The 23862-nt window shown below is 40.0% G+C and overlaps 1 protein-coding gene across 4 annotated transcripts in view; it reads left to right on the forward strand.

Moving 5' to 3' along the window:
• Positions 1-20811, forward strand: part of fam168a (family with sequence similarity 168 member A) — a 125339-nt gene extending 104528 nt beyond the window's left edge. For 2 of the 4 annotated variants that reach the window (XM_072262811.1, XM_072262812.1), the window contains exons 6-8: positions 1445-1622; positions 3452-3582; positions 15457-20811. In XM_072262811.1, coding sequence (XP_072118912.1) covers positions 1445-1622; positions 3452-3564 — 291 coding nt within the window. In that variant the 3' untranslated portion in view covers positions 3565-3582; positions 15457-20811. The remainder of the gene's footprint in view (positions 1-1444; positions 1623-3451; positions 3583-15456) is intronic. The other 2 variants (XM_072262814.1, XM_072262813.1) reach the window with 2 other exon arrangements.
• The last annotated feature ends 3051 nt before the right edge of the window (positions 20812-23862 follow it).

The raw sequence follows: 23862 nt of genomic DNA on the forward strand, positions 1-23862 counted from the left end.
CACTTCCCTAGCAGCGATTGACTGGATTAGACTTGTATTACACTTTGTGAATGAGACGTGTGCAGTTAATTTTCCAACATTGTCAAGTAGATTCCCTTGTGGCTCTGCTAGAGCAGGAGGGGGCCAAGGGAGATCACCTGCTCAGTACTTCTGATTGAGCAAACCTGTTTGCAGATGTCTCCAGCTGTCTAGGCGGTCCCCACCTTTACTGACAGTGAAGCTATTCATGGAGTGCTCACTACCCATTTCTGTTTAATTTTCTACCATTTGCTACTGGATGTAGTACAATGAGATAGCTTTGCTTGTAGAATTGCCTAGCTCTATATTGTAAACTAGTTCTGCTGTTTAGCAAACATGCCTTGCTTGTATTGCAGCTTCACCAGGTGGGAACTACAATTTTAAGATGCATTTAATGTTGCTTGTGCCAAGTGCTTCTTTGTAACAGTAGATTGAGGAATATGTCTGGTCGAGAGTTTGCAAATTACGATGCAATTTTCTGCATCTTGGGATGGTCCACAGTACCACCAAGATGGCTTGTTTCGAGCTGCAAAGTCTTCTGTGTCCATCCATTTATTAGGACAGCAGTGCTTCACTTTTTCTTACCGTCTCCCCTGCACCTCTTTCCTGCTTGTCCATGCCTACCTTCCTTTCTTTTTGGCCTCATTTCCACTCCACCTCCAGTTTCCTGTCCTTGCACCAGCCCTTTCGTTCTCGTATTGTTTGTTGCACCAAAGTTTTTTGGCTCTTCAGTCCTCATTCCCCTTTCCGGTTGCCCTTACCTGTCCTTGAACTTTATCTTCCCTTCCCCTCTCTTGGTCCCCCCTTTCCCACCATCAATTTTTCCTCTGAGGTTCTGCTGCTTCGCAGCAGGAATTGGAGCCAAAGCCTTTACCTGTTGTCCCAAGTGTTAGCTTGTAGGTTTGGGTAAGTTCTGCCTTCACTTCTCCAACTTGATTTCATGCAAGTGGGAAACCCTGTAGATCATGGTCTCGGGAATTTGGTGTGCTGTTCTCTGCTGTGTTCAGAATCTGGATTTAAGAATAAGACAGCAAAAATCTAGGCTACGTTCAGTGTGACACTCCCTAAATGATTTTATCTAACAGCTTGTGGACCACAAAGTCTGAAGTACTTAACAGTGAAAATCAACTGATTTTCCAGCAAAATCAACTGATCTTTGTATGTATAGTTTTATTATAAATGTGTAAATTTTTAAAGCATTGAGATGTGCCATCACCAGAAAACTAACATTTTTGTATATGCATCAGTGTGTTAATAGGGATGGACTACTTTCTAAAACCAGTCTTTATGGTGATAAACCTTTTAAATTTTGGTGAATTGAAATTTTTGTTTTAAGTCAGCTTTACTATGATGTTATAACATATAGCATACACATTTAATGAAATACTGTGTAGAATTTTAGCTGATTTCTGATTTTGTTTTTAAGCAGGGGGCTTATTATACACAGCCTGTGTATGCAGCACAACCCCATGTAATTCACCATACCACGGTAGTGCAACCCAATAGCATTCAACCTGCAATTTACCCGACTTCTGTCCCTGCGCCACGGACCAATGGGATGGCTATGGGTATGGTTGCTGGGACTACCATGGCGATGACAGCAGGTAGGCAGTCTGTAGATGTATTTATAGTAGTACTCTTGGCAAACAGTGCACAAAAGTTGTGTTAATAATCTAGAGGAGCACTCTTTAAGCTCTCACGGTGGGCATCAATGTTTTAATGCTGAGGTCAGAAAGCACCTGCATTCAGAAATGGAGAAGGTAAGTCAAGTCTTATTAAATTCAAACATGGCTTACTAAATACATATATGCATCCAATGCCTGTATATTTGATTTTCTTGGGGAATTATTACACAAAGCTGGATATTTAAATCAGCAAAATTGAAGGGTGGCACGGTAGCATGGCAGTTATTGCAGTTGCTTTACAGAGTCACCAATTGCCAGTTGGGGTTTGATTCCTGCCGCTATCTGTAAGGAATTTATACGTTTTCCCCATGATTGCCTAGTTTTCCTATGGATGCTCCAGTTTCATCCCACATTCCAAAGACATAGAGGTTAGCGTTAGTAAATTGTGGGCATGCTATGCTGACACCGAAAACGTGGTAACACTTGCAAACTGCCCCCAGCATAATCTTTGGACTGCGTTGGTCGATGACGCAAAAACAACGCATTTCATTGTGTTTTGATGTACCTGTGACAAATAATGGTGATCTTTAGTTTTAAGTTACTTTGGATAGTTATACTGTTATTGTGACTCTCAAGGTAACTGTTACATATGCAAGTCTCTAGATCCTAAACTGTAGATAAATCTGAGCAGAAATTATGCTTTACCTCATTAATAAGCTGCACCCCAGTCTTGTATGTCAAAGGCTGGTCCCTGATTGAGTTACCACGGTTATTAAGGATACTTCCATAATATCCTTTAAGTTCAAGAAAATGTATAGTGCAGTCACTGTTCATTAATTAAGAGACTTCTCCTTGAGTCGTCCTTTGTAACCACTTGGTTTGTGATTACTTTATGTTGCAGTCATTATGTGGTAAATCCACTAGGGGCTGAGTAAGATTTTGTGGATGCTGGGATCTGGAACATTAGGAATTCTCAACAGATCAGGCAACGCAACTGGAGAGATGAACAACAAATTCAGTGAACATTTATGAGAATAGTTCCAAATAAAAGGTCATTAACCTGAAATATTTAGTTCCTATGTCTTCACAGATGTTGCTGGCTGGACCTGAGTATGTTCTGCATTTTCTTGATTCCAACATAGGATTTCTTGTTCTGATAAAATTGCAACCAAACTGACTTTCCTAATAAAGGGTCTCAACTTGAAATGTCAACTTTTCCCTCCACAGATGCCAAAAGACCTGAGTTCTTGCTTTGTTTTTTGTTCCTCATTCCAACATTTGCAGTCTGTTTTGTCCTTGGCGCAACGAAATGTACTTGTGTCCTAACATAGTAGTAGGAATTTTAAAAATATTTGTGGTTGTTGCACTCAATCATTTCTTGCATTTCTTGTTTCATTTAGTCCTTTGTAATAGGGAGAATATGAAACAGAATTTTAAAATGTCAAGTTTGAATGGGGATATTTTTAGATTCTGTTTTTTATTCTATAATTTCCTCTTAATCACTCAGTTGAACTTAAAAAGATTAACATTTGTAAGTTATTTCAGTAAATAGCTGAATACCATTTGAAATTTTGCTGTGAAGCAGTTGTACATTTTATAGGTATTATACAAGATTAAATTAATGTTTACTTGCTGTATAAATCAGAACAAGTAAGTGAAAAGTATAGGTCAATTGTGTTAATGTTAATGTTGTCTAGCAATTTTGTCACACAGTTCTGATTCGGTTTGTTTCTGTGCAGAAAGTTACTCCCCAGCTCCTGAAATGTTGTTGAACTGAAGCTTTTTCCATTTCTTCCTTCCCTCAAAAGGGACTCTGCTGACCACGCCACAACATACTCAACTAGGACCACATCCTGTTTCTGTGCCAACGTACAGGACTCAAGGAACACCTGCGTATAGCTACGTACCTCCACACTGGTAAATTCGCAAACCAATTCATGTAAGTTTGGGTGGAGTGGAATTTGTGAAATGTGTCATAGAAATATAGAAAACCTACAGCACAATACAGGCCCTTTGGCCCACAAAGCTGTGCCCTACATGTCCTTACCTTAGAAATTACCTAGGGTTACCAATAGCCCTCTATTTTTTCTGAGCTCCATGTTCTGAGAGATGGTTAGGTAGATTCAAAATTGGCTCTGAGGTGGGAAGCAGAAGGTGGTGGTCGAAGGTTGTTTCTCGGAATGGAGGCTGCTCTCCAGTGGTGTGCTGCAGGGATCGGTGTTGGGACCTTGTTCATTGTTTATATAGTGGATTCCAGTTAATTGGGACATATTTTGGCCCAATTAAGCAACTGCCCAAATTAGCTGGTTTCATGGAAATAGTTACAAAGGTATAAAAAAAGACAAACTGAGTAATAAATTATGTATTTAGATTAAATAGAAAAACAAACTGGAACACTATCAGTGGTGCTATAGTATTATAAAACTGTATTAGTTCCTGATCATTATTGATGGAGGAATTCGTCCAGTGTATGCAATGAACAAAATCAGCGCAGACACTGAGAGCAGATAGTGGACTGCCTTCATACAATGCTATCAACGAAGCATAGCGAAATTGTTTCATTTTCTCACTCGGCTGTTTCTGGCATCTCCAAGCCTGAATGGCTTGAAACCGCAGTGAGCAAAACTCCAAATTAGCCTACTGCTTATTTCTTGCAGATTTTCTGTGAGAAAAATCACTACTTATTGAATGCAAACACAACAACTGATGCTATTTAAAAACTGTTCGCTCTAAGCCCACTGTAGCATCTAACAGCCGCACAAGTGGGCATAACTGAAGCTAGTAAGAATCTATTCAGCAACAGTCTGTTGCCCCTACTAAGCAGCACAATGTCCCAAGTAAATGAAAGGAATCCTAGCAATTTTCTGGATTGTTTTTTGTTCTTTGAGTTGTCCGAAGTAAGTGGCTGTCCCAGTAACTGCTGGTCCATTTAACTGGAATCAACTGTAATTGATCTGGATGTGAATGCTCAAGGCTTGATCATTATGTTTGCAGATGAGACAAAATTAGGAAGTACTGCTAACGGTGAAGAAGGCTATCATGCATCTTGATCAGTTTGGGAAATAGGCCAAAGGGTGGGAAATGGATTTCAATATAGGCAAACATGAAGTGATGTATTTTGGAAAGTTATACAAGCCTAGAACTTGCACTGTGAATGGTAGAACAACGGGTGTGCAATGGAACAGAGGGTCCTAGCAATACAAGCACATAGTTTGTTGAAAGTGGTGTCACAGATAGTCAGGGTGGTGGATAAAGGTCTTTAGCACGCTGACCTTCATCAGACAAAGCATTGAGTATAGGAGTTGGGACATTATGTTGCAGTTCCATATGTCTTTGGTAAGGCCATATTTGGAGTGCTGTGTATAGTTTTGGTCACCATTATAGGAATTACGTAATTAAATTGAAAAAGTGCAGAAAAGACTTGAGGATGTTGCCAGGTTTAGAGGGCCTGAGTTTTAGGGAGAGGTTGACCAGTTTAAATCTTTTTTCCCTTGAATGTAGAAGAATGAGGGTTACATTATGGCAGTATGAGTGTGAGGGCAGTTTGCTGTTCTCGGTGTCGGATGTGGGAGGCCCTGGAGTCTACAAGCCTCCCGGACATCTACATCTGCGCCAAGTGCATCGAGATGCAGCTCCTAAGGGACCGCGTTACGGAACTGGAGCTGCAGCTCGATGACCTTCGTCTGGTCAGGGAGAGTGAGGAGGTGATAGAGAGGAGTTGCAGGCAGGTGGTCACGCCGGGGCCCCGGGAGGCAGACAAGTGGGTCACGGTTAGGAGGGGGAAGGGGAAAAGTCAGGTAATAGGGAGTATCCCGGTGGCTGTGCCCCTTAACAACAGGTACTCCTGTTTGAGTACTGTTGGGGGAGACAGCTTACCCGGGGGAAGCGACAGTGGCCGTGCCTCCGGCACAGAGTCCGGCCCTATAGCTCAGAAGGGTAGGGCAAGGAAGAGGAGGACAGTTGTGATAGGGGACTCGATAGGGGGTCAGATAGGCGATTCTGTGGATGCAGTCCAGAGATCCGGATGGTAGTTTGCCTCCCTGGTGCCAGGGTCCGGGATATTTCTGATCATGTCCAAGATATCCTGAAGTGGGAGGGTGAGGAGCCAGAGGTCGTGGTACATATAGGTACCAATGACATAAGTAGGAAAAGGGATGAGGTCCTGAAAGGAGAATATAGGGAGCTAGGAAGGGAGTTGAGAAAAAGGACCGCAAAGGTAGTAATCTCAGGATTACTGCCTGTGCCACGCGACAGTGAGAGTAGGAATGCGATGAGGTGGAGGATAAATGCGTGGCTGAGGGATTGGAGCAGGGGGCAGGGATTCAAGTTTTTGGATCATTGGGACCTCTTTTGGCGCAGGCGTGACCTGTACAAAAAGGACGGGTTGCACTTGAATCCTAGGGGGACCAATATCCTGGCAGGGAGATTAGCGAGGGCTACTGAGATGACTTTAAACTAGAATGGTTGGGGGGTGGGAATCAAATTAAAGAGGCTAGGCGTGAGGAGGTTAGTTCACTACAGGGGGATGGGAACCAGTGCAGAGAGACAGAGGGGTGTAAAGTGAGGGTAGAAGCAAAAAGTACTATGGAGAAAAGTAAAAGTGGCAGGCCGACAAATCCAGGGCAAGCATTAAAAAGGGCCACTTTTCAGCATAATTGTATAAGGGCTAAGAGAGTTGTAAAAGAGTGCCTGAAGGCTTTGTGTGTCAATGCAAGGAGCATTCGTAATAAGGTGGATGAATTGAAAGTGCAGATTGTTATTAATGATTATGATATAGTTGGGATCACAGAGACATGGCTCCAGGGTGACCAGGGATGGGAGCTCAACGTTCAGGGATATTCAATATTCAGGAGGGATAGACATGAAGGAAGGGGAGGTGGGGTGGCGTTGCTGGTTAAAGAAGAGATTAACGCAATAGAAAGGGAGGACATAAGCTGGGAAGATGTGGAATCGATATGGGTAGAGCTGCGTAACACTAAGGGGCAGAAGACGCTGGTGGGAGTTGTGTACAGGCCACCTAACAGTAGTAGTGAGGTCGGAGATGGTATTAAACAGGAAATTAGAAATGCGTGCAATAAAGGAACAGCAGTTATAATGGGTGACTTCAATCTACATGTAGATTGGGTGAACCAAATTGGTAAAGGTGCTGAGGAAGAGGATTTCTTGGAATGTATGCGGGATAGTTTTTTGAACCAACATGTCGAGGAACCGACTAGAGAGCAGGCTATTCTGGACTGAGTTTTGAGCAATGAGGAGGGGTTAATTAGCAATCTTGTCGTGAGAGGCCCCTTGGGTAAGAGTGACCATAATATGGTGGAATTCTTCATTAAGATGGAGAGTGACATAGTTAATTCAGAAACAAAGGTTCTGAACTTAAAGAGGGGTAACTTTGAAGGTATGAGACGTGAATTAGCTAAGATAGACTGGCAAATGACACTTAAAGGATTGACGGTGGATATGCAATGGCAAGCATTTAAAGGTTGCATGGATGAACTACAACAATTGTTCATCCCAGTTTGGCAAAAGAATAAATCAAGGAAGGTAGTGCACCCGTGGCTGACAAGAGAAATTAGGGATAGTATCAATTCCAAAGAAGAAGCATACAAATTAGCCAGAGAAAGTGGCTCACCTGAGGACTGGGAGAAATTCAGAGTTCAGCAGAGGAGGACAAAGGGCTTAATTAGGAAGGGGAAAAAAGATTATGAGAGAAAACTGGCGGGAAACATAAAAACGGACTGTAAAAGCTTTTATAGATATGTAAAAAGCAAAAGACTGGTAAAGACAAATGTAGGTCCCCTGCAGACAGAAACAGGTGAATTGATTATGGGGAGCAAGGACATGGCAGACCAATTGAATAATTACTTTGGTTGTGTCTTCACTAAGGAAGACATAAATAATCTTCCAGAAATAGTAGGGGACAGAGGGTCCAGTGAGATGGAGGAACTGAGCGAAATACATGTTAGTAGGGAAGTGGTGTTAGGTAAATTGAAGGGATTGAAGGCAGATAAATCCCCAGGGCCAGATGGTCTGCATCCCAGGGTGCTTAAGGAAGTAGCCCAAGAAATAGTGGATGCATTAGTGATAATTTTTCAAAACTCGTTAGATTCTGGACTAGTTCCTGAGGATTGGAGGGTGGCTAATGTAACTCCACTTTTTAAAAAAGGAGGGAGAGAGAAACCGGGGAATTATAGACCGGTTAGCCTAACGTCGGTGGTGGGGAAACTGCTGGAGTCAGTTATCAAGGATGTGATAACAGCACATTTGGAAAGCGGTGAAATGATCGGACAAAGTCAGCATGGATTTGTGAAAGGAAAATCATGTCTGACTAATCTCATAGAATTTTTTGAGGATGTAACTAGTAGAGTGGATAGGGGAGAACCAGTGGATGTGGTATATTTGAATTTTCAGAAGGCTTTTGACAAGGTCCCACACAGGAGATTAGTGTGCAAACTTAAAGCACACGGTATTGGGGGTAAGGTATTGGTGTGGGTGGAGAGTTGGTTAGCAGACAGGAAGCAAAGAGTGGGAATAAACGGGACCTTTTCAGAATGGCAGGCAGTGACTAGTGGGGTACCGCAAGGCTCAGTGCTGGGACCCCAGTTGTTTACAATATATATTAATGACTTGGATGAGGGAATTAAATGCAGCATCTCCAAGTTTGCAGATGACACGAAGCTGGGTGGCAGTGTTAGCTGTGAGGAGGATGCTAAGAGGATGCAGGGTGACTTGGATAGGTTGGGTGAGTGGGCAAATTCATGGCAGATGCAATTTAATGTGGATAAATGTGAAGTTATCCACTTTAGTGGCAAAAATAGGAAAATAGATTATTATCTGAATGGTGGCCGATTAGGAAAAGGGGAGGTGCAATGAGACCTGGGTGTCATTATACACCAGTCATTGAAAGTGGGCATGCAGGTACAGCAGGCGGTGAAAAAAGCAAATGGTATGCTGGCATTTATAGCGAGAGGATTCGAGTACAGGAGCAGGGAGGTACTACTGCAGTTGTACAAGGCCTTGGTGAGACCACACCTGGAGTATTGTGTGCAGTTTTGGTCCCCTAATCTGAGGAAAGACATCCTTGCCATAGAGGGAGTACAAAGAAGGTTCACCAAATTGATTCCTGGGATGGCAGGACTTTCATATGAAGAAAGACTGGATGAACTGGGCTTGTACTCATTGGAATTTAGAAGATTGAGGGGGGATCTGATTGAAACGTATAAGATCCTAAAGGGATTGGACAAGGTAGATGCAGGAAGATTGTTCCCGACGTTGGGGAAGTCCAGAACGAGGAGCCACAGTTTGAGGATCGAGGGGAAGCCTTTTAGGACCGAGATTAGGAAAAACTTCTTCACACAGAGAGTGGTGAATCTGTGGAATTCTCTGCCACAGGAAACAGTTGAGGCCAGTTCATTGGCTATATTTAAGAGGGAGTTAGATATGGCCCTTGTGGCTACGGGGGTCAGGGGGTATGGAGGGAAGGCTGGGGCGGGGTTCTGAGTTGGATGATCAGCCATGATCATAATAAATGGCGGTGCAGGCTCGAAGGGCCGAATGGCCTACTCTTGCACCTATTTTTCTATGTTTCTATGTTTCTATTATAGAGGTTTATCAAATCATGAGGAGCATAGATAAGGTGTGTGGTAGCAGTGTTTTCCCCAGAGTTATGGAATCTATAAGTGATATAACTTTACGGTTGAGGGGAATTATTTAAAAGAGACGTGAGGGGCAACTTTTCCACCCAAAGGGTGGGGAGTGGTTGGAATGAGCTGCCAGAGGAAGTGGTTGAGGCATGTACAGTATGATTTAAGAAGCACTTGGATAGGTACATCCAGCATCAAGGCGTAGAGTAATAAAGGTCCAACACACAAAGCCTGATCTAGATGGGTAGGCACTGTGGTTGCCATGTACTTGTTGGGCAAAAGGGCCTGTATCCATGCTGTATAATCACAAACAAGAAAATCTGAAGATGCTGTAAATCCAAAGTAACTCACACACACAGAAAGTTGGAGGAACTCAAGTAAATCAGGCAGCATCTATGGAAAATAGTACAGTCGACATTTTGGGAAGGGACTTAGCCTGAAACGTTGAATGTTTACAGGTGTCCTCCGCTTTTTGAACATTCGCTTTACGAAACCTCACTGTTATGAAAGACCTACATTAGTACCCTGTTTTCGCTTTCAGAAGTTGTTTTCACTGTTACGAAGAAAAGCAGTGCATGATAAAAAATCAGCGCGCAGTAAAAGGCAGAGCGCGCCCCAAGCAGCCGCTCTCCCCCGGATTCGGAACGGCATTGCTTAAACATGTTGCCCTGAGCAGCCGTTAGCAAGATGAGTTCTAAGGTGTCGGAAAAGCCTGAAAGAGTAAGGGTGTTACACTTAGCGTAAAACTAGACATAATTAAGCATTTCGATCATGGTGAACGAAGTAAGGACAACGTGAGTTTGGCTTGTGGAAGCTGATGAAGATGATGTTGAAGAGGTTTTGGCATCCCATGACCAAGAACTGATAGATGAAGAGCTGATGCAATTGGAAGAGGAAAGGATATAACAATCGAAACCGAATGCAGTAGCGAACTGAACGTGCAACTGTGTGAGATTTTCGCTGCAATGATAAAGTACGGCTTTAATTTTGAAAGGGTACGTAGGTTTAAGGGATATTTGCAGGATGGTTTGAGTGCTTACAAATAACTGTATGATAGAAAAATGCGCGAGGCTCAGCAGTCAAGCAAGCCTTCCACATCAGCCACAGCAGACGACGAACCTCGACCTTCGACATCGAGGCAGGCAGTCATAGGAGAAGATGAGCTGTCTGCTCTAATGGAAACAGACGACGAGATGACACCCCAGTGTCCCACCACCCCAACCCCCAGACCACGGGCAGATACCGATTCGCGGAGAATGCAACGGTAGCCGGGAGGCATACAGCACATCTTTAAGAAAAAAGCCGAAATAAACATGCTAATTAATTAGGTGCCACCGACACGTAATTGTCGGCTCAGATCAGAGCCAATTGCATCGCCTCTTATCTGGGCCGATATTTACGTGCCGGGCAGTACCTAATTAATTACAAACAACAGGAATTCTGCAGACGCTGGAAATTCAAGCAACACACATCAAAGTTGCTGGTGAACGCAGCAGGCCAGGCAGCATCTGTAGGAAGAGGTGCAGTCGACGTTTCAGGCCGAGACCCTTCGTCAGGACTAACTGAAGTTCAGTTAGTTCTGACGAAGGGTCTCGGCCTGAAACGTCGACTGCACCTCTTCCTACAGATGCTGCCTGGCCTGCTGCGTTCACCAGCAACTTTGATGTGTGTTACCTAATTAATTAGCATGTTTATTTCGGCTTTGTTCTTAAAGATGTGCTGTGTGTCTCCCGGCTACCGCTGCGTTCTTCGCGGCATTGTATCGGGTCGGCAGCCCCCTAGGGTGGGGGCCACTACACCACCCAACCGGCGACGACTCAGTCTAATACACCATCATCAGTGTGCTCGGCGCTGTTTTCCCGATTCCGGTAAGTGATACTACACTGTGCATACATTATTTCTACTTTATAAAGGCTGTGTATTTTTACGTGTTATTTGGTAGATTTGGCAGCTTCATATTTTAAAGGTTATTGGAGAGCGCGTTTATGCCAACAGCGCTTGCGTGAGATTTTCGCTACGGAGATCTGTGCAGGCAGTCGTTGTAGAGAAGTATTTCTACTTTATATAGGCTGTGTATTTATCATATCATTCCTGCTTTTACTATATGTTACTGTTATTTTAGGTTTTATGTGTTATTTGGCATGATTTGGTAGGTTATTTTTGGGTCTGCGAACGCTCACAAAATTTTCCCATATAAATAAATGGTAATTGCTTCTTCACTTTACGACACTTCAGCTTACAAACCGTTTCATAGGAACGCTCTACCTTCGGATGGCGAGGGAAACCTGTACTATTTTCCGTAGATGCTGCCTGACCTACTGAGTTAATCCATCTTTTTGTGTGTGTTGCTCTGTATCCATGCTAAGTTTAATGTCCAGTGTTACTGCTTAGTGATTCTAAGTTTGTCATTCATTTGAGATGTGGGCATCACTGGGAAGGCTAAAATGTAATGGCCACCCCTAATAAGCCCCTCACATGAAATGTAATGTATACATAGTTTTGAGACTCATTAGAAAGTAGAGTAGTGCATAATAAGTCCATGCCTTGGACTTGTGCCTCAGGCCTGCCCCATCTGGCGCCTCTTGACCCAACTGGAAAAGTTTGTAGTATGCATATCAGCCTCATCAGTCACCACAGATAGGATTGGAAGGAAGTCCTTTGTACGATGACATTATAATATATTTTAAATTAATTATGTATTCAAAAACTTTTTGTTATAGTTTAGTCAAAAGCTTCAGGTTTAATCCTGGGATCTACTTTGTAAAAATTGTTCTAAAAAAATTATCTTAAAAGCATTAACACTTTAGTTGCTTCTGGTCTAATAATTTGGTTCCGCATCATTCATGTTTTGCAATATAAGATGAAGATTGGCATCAAGCATTTGGAAGAGTTAAGCTTAAAATACCATTGTTTAAAATTTTGACATCTCTTGAGCTGTCAATTAAGTTTAATGTAACTTTCCTTGAATGTACAAAATTTAGCATAAGGTAATTGATTGGAATAGCCAGTAATTCATTGTATCTAAAGTTTCTTTGATTTCTGAAATCTTTGCCAAAATGGGCATTTTGGTCTGATTTGCACTCAATTCCTTTGATTAATAGTATTGTACAAAAGTCTTAGGCACCTAGATTTTTTAATATAAATTTTGTTTTGGATGTTTATGTTTTTGTCTACTGCATTAGTGTGTCAGTAGAAAAGAGCAAATTTTAGTCTTCCTAACATTCATTTTCCAAAAAATTAAATGTCCTACAGAAATTTTTGTATTTCATTAATGAAAGTAACATATTAAGTAATAGACCACTTTTCAAATAAAAACTTGATACTTTTTAGGTATATAGCCCAGTGCCTGATTAAGCAAAGGTAACAAACAGGTACTAATGAGCAATGACATAATGAGTTGAATGAACTAAACTGATTAACTGAAACAGAAACAGGTGTAGAATGTATCAGACTGGGCGAAGGACAACCAAACTAAAAGGTGAGTGTGGGGCGATGTGACAGTTTAACCTTCAAAGCATCAATTCTTACACCATGGTAAGAGTGAGCATAGTAACAAAATGCAAGGTGGCCATCTTGCGACAGACAGGAGTTTCAAGATGTGTTGTCTAAGCTCTTCCGAAGAAGCACGAAGAAACAGGCAAGGTTGAGGAGCAGAAACGCAGTGGTCGTCCATGGGAAACAGTGCAGCAGACGAGAGATTAAACCAAACAGACATCACTTCTAAATCGCAAGAAGTCCAGCTCTGCTATCAGCTCTGAACTCAAAGAAACCACTGGAATCCAAGTACACCCCTCTTCAGTCTGGAGAAGTCTTGTCAGAAGTAGTCTTCAGGGAAGGGTTGCTGCTAAAAGCCATTCCTCTGAAGTGGAAACAAAACCAAGAGACTCACCTATGCACAAAACACAAGCACTAGGGTGCTGAATAATGGCAGCAAGTGCAGTGGACTGACGAGTCAAAATTTTGGAGGCAGTTTGTCTGTAGAGGAGCTGGAGAGTGCTGCATTGATGAATGTCTTTAGCCAACAGTGAAGCACAGCGGTGTATCCCTGCAGGTTTGGGGCTGCATTTCTGCAAATGCAGTTGGCGATCTGGTCAGAATTAATGGAATCCTCACTGCTGAGAAGTACAAGCAGAATCTCATCCATCATGCAATGATTCCAAACACACAGCCAAGGTCATAAATAACTATCTTCAGCAAAGAGAAGAATGTGGAGTTCTGCAACAGATGGTATGGCTTCCAGAGCCCTGATCTCAACATCATCGAGGATGTCTGGGATTAGCTGGAAAGATGGAAGCAAGCGAGACAGCCAAAGTCTGCATGAGAACTGTTCTCCAAGATGCTTGGAACAAACTACCGGGCGATTTTCTAATAAAACTGAACCACACTGTTCCTAAGAGAATTGATGTAGTTTTAAAGGCAAAGGCTGGTCATACCAAGTATTGACTTTAGTTTTTTACAGTTTACTGCTGTGCTCTTTACAGTAATTTTCTTGATATTTAGGAACTTTTCATTATTTTTGAATGTATCTTTGCTTTACAGAATGGTTTTTTTACATATGCCTAAGACTTTTGCACAGTACTGTAATTTTGAAATTTTGTTTTATTAATTTTCTTGAACAAAATTCCATTTTTCCCATGATTGTATGCTCCAGGTGTGTATAGTTTTATGATCCAGAGCAGTACTTTGTACAGTATTATAAGTGAAACAGATCAGAAAAGAACCTGGATGCCATTGTGCAGTAAAAGAAAAGTCTTTACCCTCAACCTGATTCTGTAAGGTAGTATGAGTTTATATTTTCTTCACAGAGCAGCATTCAGACTCTTCCATAATCTATGCACTATTTTGCCGATTTTGGTATTATCCCAATTTTATGTTGTTTACATCGGACTACAATTTTTTTCTATTCATCCGCTTAAACTTTAAAGCCCGTCCTGGTCTATAGTTCACTCAGTATGCATGTTTTTTAAACAAAACAAAAAAATGCATGTAATGTGGAATTCCCTATAAGACCTTAAGACATAGGAGCAGAATTAGGCCATTCAGCCCATCCGCTCTGCCATTTCATCATGGCTGTCCCTGGATCCCATTCAACCCCATGCACCTGCCTTTTCTCCATATCCTTTGATGCCCTGACCAATTAGGAATCTATCAACTTCTGCTTTAAGTACACCACAGACTTGACCTCCACCGCAGTCTGTGGCAGAGCATTCCACAGATTTACTACTCTCTGGCTAACAGAATTCCTCCTTACCTCTGTTCTAAAGGGTCACCCCTCAATTTTGAGGCTGTGCTCTCTAGTTCTGGATACCCCCACCACAGGAGACATCCTGTCCGCATCCATCCTATTTAGCCCTTTCAACGTTCTGTAACATTTCAATGAGATCCTGCCCGCCCCCCCCCCACATTCTTGTAAATCCCAGTGAGTACAAATGACAACACATTCTTTTTGAGATATGGGGCCAAAACTCTTGATAATACTCTACAAGTGCAGCCTGACTAGTGTCTTATAAAGGCTCAGCATTATCTCCTTGCTTTAATATTCTATTCCCTTTGAAATAAATGCCAACATTGCACTTGCCTTCTTTACCACAGCCTCAACCTGTAAATTAACCTTCTGGGCATCTTGCACAAGGACTCCTAAGTTCCACTGCACCTCTAATGCTCGGGAGTTTGTAAAGACACCTCCCTTTTTTTATTGGAAAAATGTAAACTGGTAATCTTGGTTGCATTTATTCCTCTTAAGTAACTGTGCATTGAAAGTATTTAATATGTGATTACTGGTAATTCTCTTAAAATTTGTGCAGATTTAAGTCTTGGTCTTTGAAATTCCCTATTTGTTACTTTCCTCTGTAAAGTTGCAAAAACTCATTTTGTCTAGTGCATAGTCATTGCCATTCTAAATTTAATATATTGCAATCCTGCTGTTTTGGCCTAGTTGTTTCTGTGGTCGTAACTGGCTGAGAAATTTAAATATTATTCAAATTTTCTGTACTTGTAATATTAGCCATCTTTTTTGAGGTCCAATTTATAAACGTTTGTAGAATCTGGGTTGTGGATTAAAACGTTGTGCCCGTGATTTGGGATAGTTTATTTAATGAAATATGAATGTAGAGTTAATGTTAGATTTGTTAGATATGGCATAAAGTCCTGTTTTTTTTTTACCTCCCTTACAGATCTGGAGTCAGACATTGTATGCAACTACTCAAGTCTTACGTTGGTGCTTGTGCATCGAAGCCACGTGGCACCAAATTTGTTTGCAAGGACAAAGTCAAAGGTCACTTTATGCATTAAGTGTTTTTTTTTTGTAAAAGCTGCTTTTCTCCAAATTTCTGCCTCATTTAAGTTCTTTTCCATCATAGCTACTCAAAATTGTTACTGACCAACATTTGTTATTACCAGTGAGGCTATGGCCAAAGGGGCCTATTCAATGGTGAGAGGACATCCTTTTAAAAATTGCATGTTTCACCATTTCTGTTATTCAGATCCCAGATGGAGGTCTACATTGAGATTTAAAAGCAAAAAATTGAGCCCAACCTGAATTTGATGCATCAATCCTAAGCAAGGCAAAACATTATTTCAGTCTTAAAGGGAAAGTGCGACTGTCTCTTTGATCTGATTGGTATTCTCAATATAGCAAATAGCAGCCATAAAACCTGAGATGTTCAGTTAGAACATTAACCTTTCTAGTTGCATTTAAAAGGCATCATCAATATTAGTACTCACCACTGAAATGGCCTTTGATCTTTTTTTGTTTTTGATAGAATTATTCAGGAAAGCTTTGAGGGGTTAAAGGGATATAGAAATAATGGCGCACTCATTTCATTGCTGCAGCACAGTGAATTCTTGGGATGGCTTAAGTAATGCAGCATTACTTGTTTGAAATAGTTGGCCAGATTCTTTGTTCAAGATGAAGTAATTGGCTCACCACCGTTTCTTCCTGCTGCCAATTCATTACAGCTATTAAATCAGCATTGTGTTCATTTGGGGTTCTAAATACAGCTTGTGCTGTATTGAAAGTGATATTACTATGGCATTGGCTTTACTTTGCTGCTTGTTAAAGAAAAATAATCTGGATTCATGATGCACAAAGGTCGTTCTCCTCAAACCTGTGAAATTCTACCACCGTTAAGCTCCTTAGTATCCTGGGTTTATGCTGTCTCCCTCATTAAATTGATCTAGTTGTCAGTTTGTTAAAGTTATTACTGACATTTTTGCAATTATTTGGAAGTTTAAAATGTCATTTAAATATTGTACAATTTCAAGCAAAGTAATTACGTTTTCAGATATTTCTTAATGAAAAGACCTGAATAGAAGAACACTGCAATTTAAAAACTCTTGATGGTCTTAGTTGATAGGAATTTGTGGAACATACCATCCACACAGAATGGGTGCAGTGTTAATTTATGAAAATATTAATTCACAGCCTGGCAAATGAATCCTTTCCATCTTGTTTTGGGAATGAATGTAAATGACTGGAAAGCACTGACAAAGGTATGAGGGTGAAGTATTTTGAATTTTAGGGAGTACATTTTTTCCTTCAACTTAGAAATGACCACATATCAAAATTCTGTCAAAACACATAAGATAGGTTATGTTGCACAATACATATATAAAAATAATCTATGCTAATAAACAGGTACAAGACTTTATACATGAATATATATATATAGATATGTATGTAACACGCCCGTATTGTGTTTGTGGTTGGCTTTATAGACTGATTCTTGAAGAGAAAACTATACAACACCTAGGTTTTAAATAGAATTGTAATCAAATATATTAAACTTCGCAGTCTGCTCCGGCAGATTTTTTTACATTCAGATCACATAATTAAGAGGTTAATTGGATAATTTCCTAAAACGCATGTGGTGTTTTCTATGCACTCACTGCAATCCTAACCAAATAAAGCTATGGTTGTAAGGAGCAGCGCTTTGCTTTAAAGTAGCCTGTTTAATAATGGTAGGAAAGAGGGTATATTCTGCATTATCAAAGGAGGCATTCTGATGCTGAAGTATTAAGGCGGTCTAAGTTTAAAATGCTCAGATTTGTAAGTAGTCAGAAATGATTGTTGCCGAAGATTAATTTTAAATCTTAATATTTCAGCAAATTTAATATTTAAGGTATAGACAAATCTGATCCATTTTGTGTTTAATTGTGACATTCTTGAGCAACATTCCATTAAGAAAAAATGAGTTGGCTTAGCATATTAAAAGAAAAACTTCAGAGAGTTTTCATTTTTTTTTGCTAGAACAGCCATTATTTGGTCTACTGTTTAAATTTGCCTGAAATTCAGTGATGGATCTCTTAAGACTGCTGTACCATTGATTTCACCAACTAGTTAATTTGTCAATGGAAAAATAGAATTATTGACTAATTTTCCTAAATCATTCCACATCAGAAAATGAGGCTTGGCTACAGTGTTCAGTATCCACCAGCTTTCCATTACTGCATTACAAACCTTGCAGTGATTAAATGGTATTCTTCACTGCCTTGAAGGATTGAAGTACAAATTAGTGATGAGGGCTCTCGCATCCTGGCAAAATAGGGAAGGAGAAATCTTTGGTTTTCCATTCAAGTTATATCACAAGTGATTGAGAAACTGTCAAATCCAGTGGAGACATCAGAAGCATCAGGCGTGCAGATGTCTTAAGCTGAAATTTATTTGGGCATTGCAAGTTTGATACCATCTGCCTTTAAATTGAAACTCAAAACTATAAAATGGGCACTTAGTAAAAAAAAAAAATGGTTTCCAAATTACTAGGTACTAATTGAAAGCAAGATGCAAGTGAGCAATTTTGAACAGAACCAGCCACTATTGATGCAGATGATAATCTTGTGATTGTTTTCAGTGAGATTTTTTTTTACATTTCACTGAGAAATCATGAGTGCATCAGTGCAAACTAATTACTGCTCTTAAAATCAGCAGTTTAGCTTTCTACAGCATGTTAATGATGGGGGGGGCAAGCATCAAGTTTTACTTCAAGGACATTATGCAAAGAAATGTGGTTTTACTGTAATTGTCTTGAGGTTAAATTTCCCACTAATTTGTATGAATGGAAATGGCAAATGGGAATTATTCAATGTGATGTTAGCTAGTTATGCCCTATTGACTTAACTGGTTTTAGGCATCTTCAAAAAATGTTTGTGCCTGATGTCAAAGTAAAATCTCCCAGCTCATTGGAAAGGACCGAATTTTGACTGCTCTTTGTATTACTAATATTTTGTAAATGAGGGTGTATTAATAAGTGGGGGCTAACATTTCAGTCATTATTAAGATTAGGTTCAGATTTTTGTATTAAATTTGCTTCACTTAATGTCAATTAATATACACAGGTAGGCTTGCAAGACAGTCTAAATCCATTTATCCCTGATGGAACTTTATCCTCCAGCCATTTAATTAGTCCATGTGATTTTATTTAAAATCCCATTGTTTCAATATTATATAATTAGTTTTGTCACAATTTTCTCTTTTTTTAAACTGGGGTTTCTTCATATGAACAGAAAAGTACAATTTTCTAAGCAGAATTATGTAAATTTTGGACCAAAATCAAAACTGTCTTAAATTTGGTTCCAGTTTATGGTGAATTGATGATATTACTCCTCCATAAATAAGCTGCTTAAGTAGGGAGAGTTGCTCTGAAGCATGGACAAACTAACCTGAGAGCACTTTACTCTATCAAAATTGACAACCCCTGCCCTCCAGACTTGAGAATGCTTAAAGCCAAAGTGCAGATTTTGAATACAATAAATTCATTAGATTCTTTAAATCCTTTTAAATCTCACCCTTTTGCTATATTTTCAAAAGAATATAGCTGATTGGTTTTGGATAATTTAACCGCTGCTCACTAGGCTGTTTTAGTAAATAATTCACCATTTGTCAGATCAGTATTGTGTCACCAGTTAAGATATTTTTGTATCACTGCCCACAGATAAGTGATCACTTGGCTACAGACTATAAGATGTGCTTTGCTAATTCCTATTTTGATAAAATCTGCACTCAATTACTATTTCTGGTGACTTCAATGCAGGTAAATGCATCTTTATCAAGCATATAAAATGTTTATTTACTGAACTTGAACATGGGAGATGCAATTCTTTAATAAAAGTTATTGGTGTACATAGAGCAACAGCAGGCATTGTGGTGGTCTTGTTAATAAAACTTAATGGCCAACACTGTAATGTTTTTCAACTATTAAAGTGCTTGCAGTACTGCTCTGTGGAGCATTTTTTATTTACATCCATATGGTTAATAGAATTGGAATCCTTTAATTTTGCAAAGTCACCAGAAAAAAAAATTGAGTAAGAACGTGTAAGTAAATGGGTTTCCAACAGTTTGCCTGATGTTCTTGTCTTGAACATAGCCTTGTTATGCACTTTGTGCTGCATAATGTTAGCAATAGCTGAACTTGCATTATTGTGTACTTTTGTTCCTTCTTACCATTTTGTTAAATTAACAGATTTTTAGTTCTTACTTCTGCCACATTTTTGAAAGGAGAAATTGGTGCCCATGATTTCAGTGCAGTTGAATTTTTATTGGACTAAACATACTCTTAGTATATAATCATGCATTTTAAGATGGCATGATATTTCAGAATATGACTAAAGCATTAGGAACAAATTCAAATTGTTCTGTGGAAGTTGCAGATTGTTCTTATAATATTGAATGACTAATTTGGATACTGCCAGATAACTAATGTAATTTTTAAAATATATTGTTGACTGTTTAGCTCATAACCAGTGTGTAATTGCAACAAAAAAAAAAGCATACCAAGGCAACTGGGCACTCGTAGTTAATTCAACATAACCAGGTTTACCAATTCAGTTATTAATATACATGACCTTCTAAAAGATTTTTGTACACCTTTGCTAAATTAAGTACTGTAATGCAAGACTTGAACAATGCATATTAATAGTTGTACTGGCCCAATTCAATGTCATAAGTACTTCAGAATATCAAATTTATATAGGAGAGATTAAACGGTGTGTACGAGTGTTGCTCCTGTATTTTAAAGAAAGATAACCTAGGAAACCTTTGCAGTTCAGATATGTAATTTAAGCGCTTTTTACCATAAGTGTTATTTAAGTTGTTTAATGATTGATGTTTATTATTCTTAATAGAAAAAAAAACTTTATGGTTTAACTGAAGTTGGATGCTTCTTTGAGCTACAGGGAGCATTTCAGAACACAAGTCTGTGGGCTTTCCTTTTACTGTATTTCAATTGCAGTTTTGGACTTCCTTATTTTGAATTCTATTGGAACACTAATAAAGCAAGAGGAGAATTATGGAAATGTCATTGTCTTCCAAGTGTAGTTCACAGAACCTGTGTTTTAATAACACAGCTTAGAAGTTACTTATGGAATTTGAAAGACCCACAGATTACACTTGTGACTATGAAGTGTAAATCTGTTTTTTTATTTTGTTTTTATTTGGATAAGATCAGTTAGTGATCTAAGTGACAGAATTAAGCCAAGAGTTTGTAATTGTATATTTACTGTAAGATGTAGAACATTCAATAACTATTAAAATGTTTACAAAAAAATGCGTTTGTCATTTTTATTGGCATATTACATGTTTAATTGGGGTAAAGTTTTAAATTTGATAAAAAGTGAGATCAAAGTTTAAGTTTTTTCAAGACTTTTTATAAAATTCTTGAATAAAATATCAGATCTGCACACTAAGTGAGAACAATGAAGGTGGTTGTTCAGAGACTGCATGAAAGTGCATGATCCATGACTCTGCATTTAACTTCATCATTGAAAAACAAAATCTCAAATCATCATAGAGTATGGTAAAAATGTCCCCTGCGAATACCATATATGCATAAGTACATCAGCAACATCTACTTGAATGTTAATGATTCTATCCTACAATACTTGCGTATCAGTATTTGACATACTGTAATATTAGAAAACTGCAGCACAGTACAGGCCCCTCAGCCCATGAAGCTGAGCTGACCTTTTAGCTTACTCTACGATCAGTCTAACTCTTCCTCCCACATAGCCCTTTTTTCCCTCTTACACCCTTGTGCCTATCTCTAGTCTCATAAATGTTCCTACGTATCTGCCTTTACCACCACCCCTGACAAGGTGCTATACACCACTGTAATGAAACCCACCTCAGGTGTGCCCTCTGTGCTTTTCTCCAATCACCTTAAAATTATGCCCCCTGGTTTTAGCCATAATGGGGCAAAAGTCTCTGGCTATCCTATTTGTAAAATGTGTTCAGGAAAGTTTTCTAAATCAGTATATAGAGGGACCAACTAAAGGGGATGCAATGTTGGATCTCCTGTTAGGAAACGAGTTAGGACAAGTGACAGAAGTCTATGTAGGGTAGCACTTTGGTTCCAGTGATCATAACACCATTAGTTCAACTTGATCATGGACAAGGATAGATCTGGTCCTAGGGTTGAGGTTCTTAACTGGAAGAAGGCCACATTTGAAGAAATGAAAAAGGATCTAAAAAGCGTGGATTGGGACAGGTTGTTCTCTGGCAAGGATGTGATCGGTAGGTGGGAAGCCTTCAAAGGAGAAATTTTGAGAGCGCAGAATTTGTATGTTCCTATCAGGATTAAAGGCAAAGTGAATAGGAATAAGGAACCTTGGTTCTCAAGGGATATTGCAACTCTGATAAAGAAGAAGAAGGAGTTGTATGACGTGTAGGAAGCAGGGAGTAAATAAAGTGCTTGAGGAGTATAAGAAGTGCAAGAAAATACTTAAGAAAGAAATCAGGAGGGCTAAAAGAAGACATGAGGTTGCCTTGGCAGTCAAAGTGAAGGATAATCCAAAGAACTTTTACAGGCAAAAGGATTGTAAGGGATAAAATTGGTCCTCTTGAAGATCAGAGTGGTCAGCTATGTGCGGAACCAAAGGAAATGGGGGAGATCTTAAATAGGTTTTTTGCGTCTGTATTTACTAAGGAAACTGGCATGAAGTCTATGGAATTAAGGGAAACAAGTAGTGAGATCATGGAAACTGTACAGATCGAAAAGGAGGAGGTCCTTGCTGTCCGAGGAAAATTAAAGTGGATAAATCCCTCGGACCTGACAGAGTGTTCCCTCGGACCTTGGAGGAGACTAGTGTTGAAATTGCAGGGGCCCTGGCAGAAATATTTAAAATGTCACTGTCTACAGGTGAGGTGCTGGAGGATTGGAGAGTGGCTCATGTTGTTCCGTTGTTTAAAAAAGGATCGAAAAGTAATCCGGGAAATTATAGGCCAGTAAGTTTAATGTCGGTAGTAGGTAAGTTATTGGAGGGAGTACTAAGAGACAGAATCTACAAGCATTTGGATAGACAGGGATTTATTAGGGAGAGTCAACATGGCTATGTGCGGGGTAGGTCATGGGGAGTTTTTCGAGGAGGTTACCAGGAAAGTGGATGAAGGAAAGGCAGTGGATATTGTCTACATGGACTTCAGTAAGGCCTTTGACAAGGTCCCGCATGGGAGGTTAGTTAGGAAAATTCAGTCGCTAGGTAAACATGGAGAGGTGGTAAATTGGATTAGACATTGGCTCAATGGAAGAAGCCAAGGAGTGGTAGTAGAGAATTGCTTCTCCGAGTGGAGGCCTGTGACTAGTGGTGTGCCACAGGGATCAGTGCTGGGTCCATTGTTATTTGTCACCTATATCAATGATCTGGATGATAATGTGGTAAATTGGATCAGCAAATTTGCTGATGATACAAAGATTGGAGGTGTAGTAGACAGTGAGGAAGGTTTTCAGAGCCTGCAGAGGGACTTGGACCAGCTGGAAAAATGGACTGAAAAATGGCAGATGGAGTTTAATACAGACAAGTGTGAGGTATTGCATGTTGGAAGGACAAACCAAGGTAGAACATATAGGGTTAATGGTAAGGCACTGAGGAGTGCAGTGGAACAGAGGGATCTGGGAATACAGATACAAAATTCCGTAAAAGTGTCGTCACAGGTAGATAGGGTCGTAAAGAGAGCTCTTGGTACATTGGCCTTTATTAATCAAAGTATTGAGTATAAGAGCTGGAATGTTATGATGAAGTTATATAAGGCATTGGTGAGGCCGAATCTGGAGTACTGTGTTCAGTTTTGGTCACCAAATTACAGGAAGGATATAAATAAGGTTGAAAGAGTGCAGAGAAGGTTTACAAGGATGTTGCCAGGACTTGAGAAACTCAGTTACAGAGAAAGGTTGAATAGGTTAGGACTTCATTCCCTGGAGCATAGAAGAATGAGGGGAGATTTGATAGAGGTATATAAAATTATGATGGGTATTGATAGAGTGAATGCAAGCAGGCTTTTTCCACTGAGGCAAGGGGAGAAAAAAACCAAAGGACATGGGTTAAGGGTGAGGGGGGAAAAGTTTAAAGGGAACATTAGCAGGGGCTTCTTCACACAGAGAGTGGTGGGAGTATGGAATGAGCTGCCAGACGAGGTGGTAAATGTGGGTTCTTTTTTAACATTTAAGAATAAATTGGACAGATACATGGATGGGAGGTGTATGGAAGGATATGGTCCGTGTGCAGGTCAGTGGGACTAGGCAGAAAATGGTTCAGCACAGTCGAGAAGGGCCAAAAGACCTGTTTCTGTGCTGTAGTTTCTATAGTTCTAT

Source organism: Mobula birostris, chromosome 7 (assembly GCF_030028105.1).
Source record: "Mobula birostris isolate sMobBir1 chromosome 7, sMobBir1.hap1, whole genome shotgun sequence".
NCBI classification, from domain to species: Eukaryota; Metazoa; Chordata; class Chondrichthyes; order Myliobatiformes; family Myliobatidae; genus Mobula; species Mobula birostris.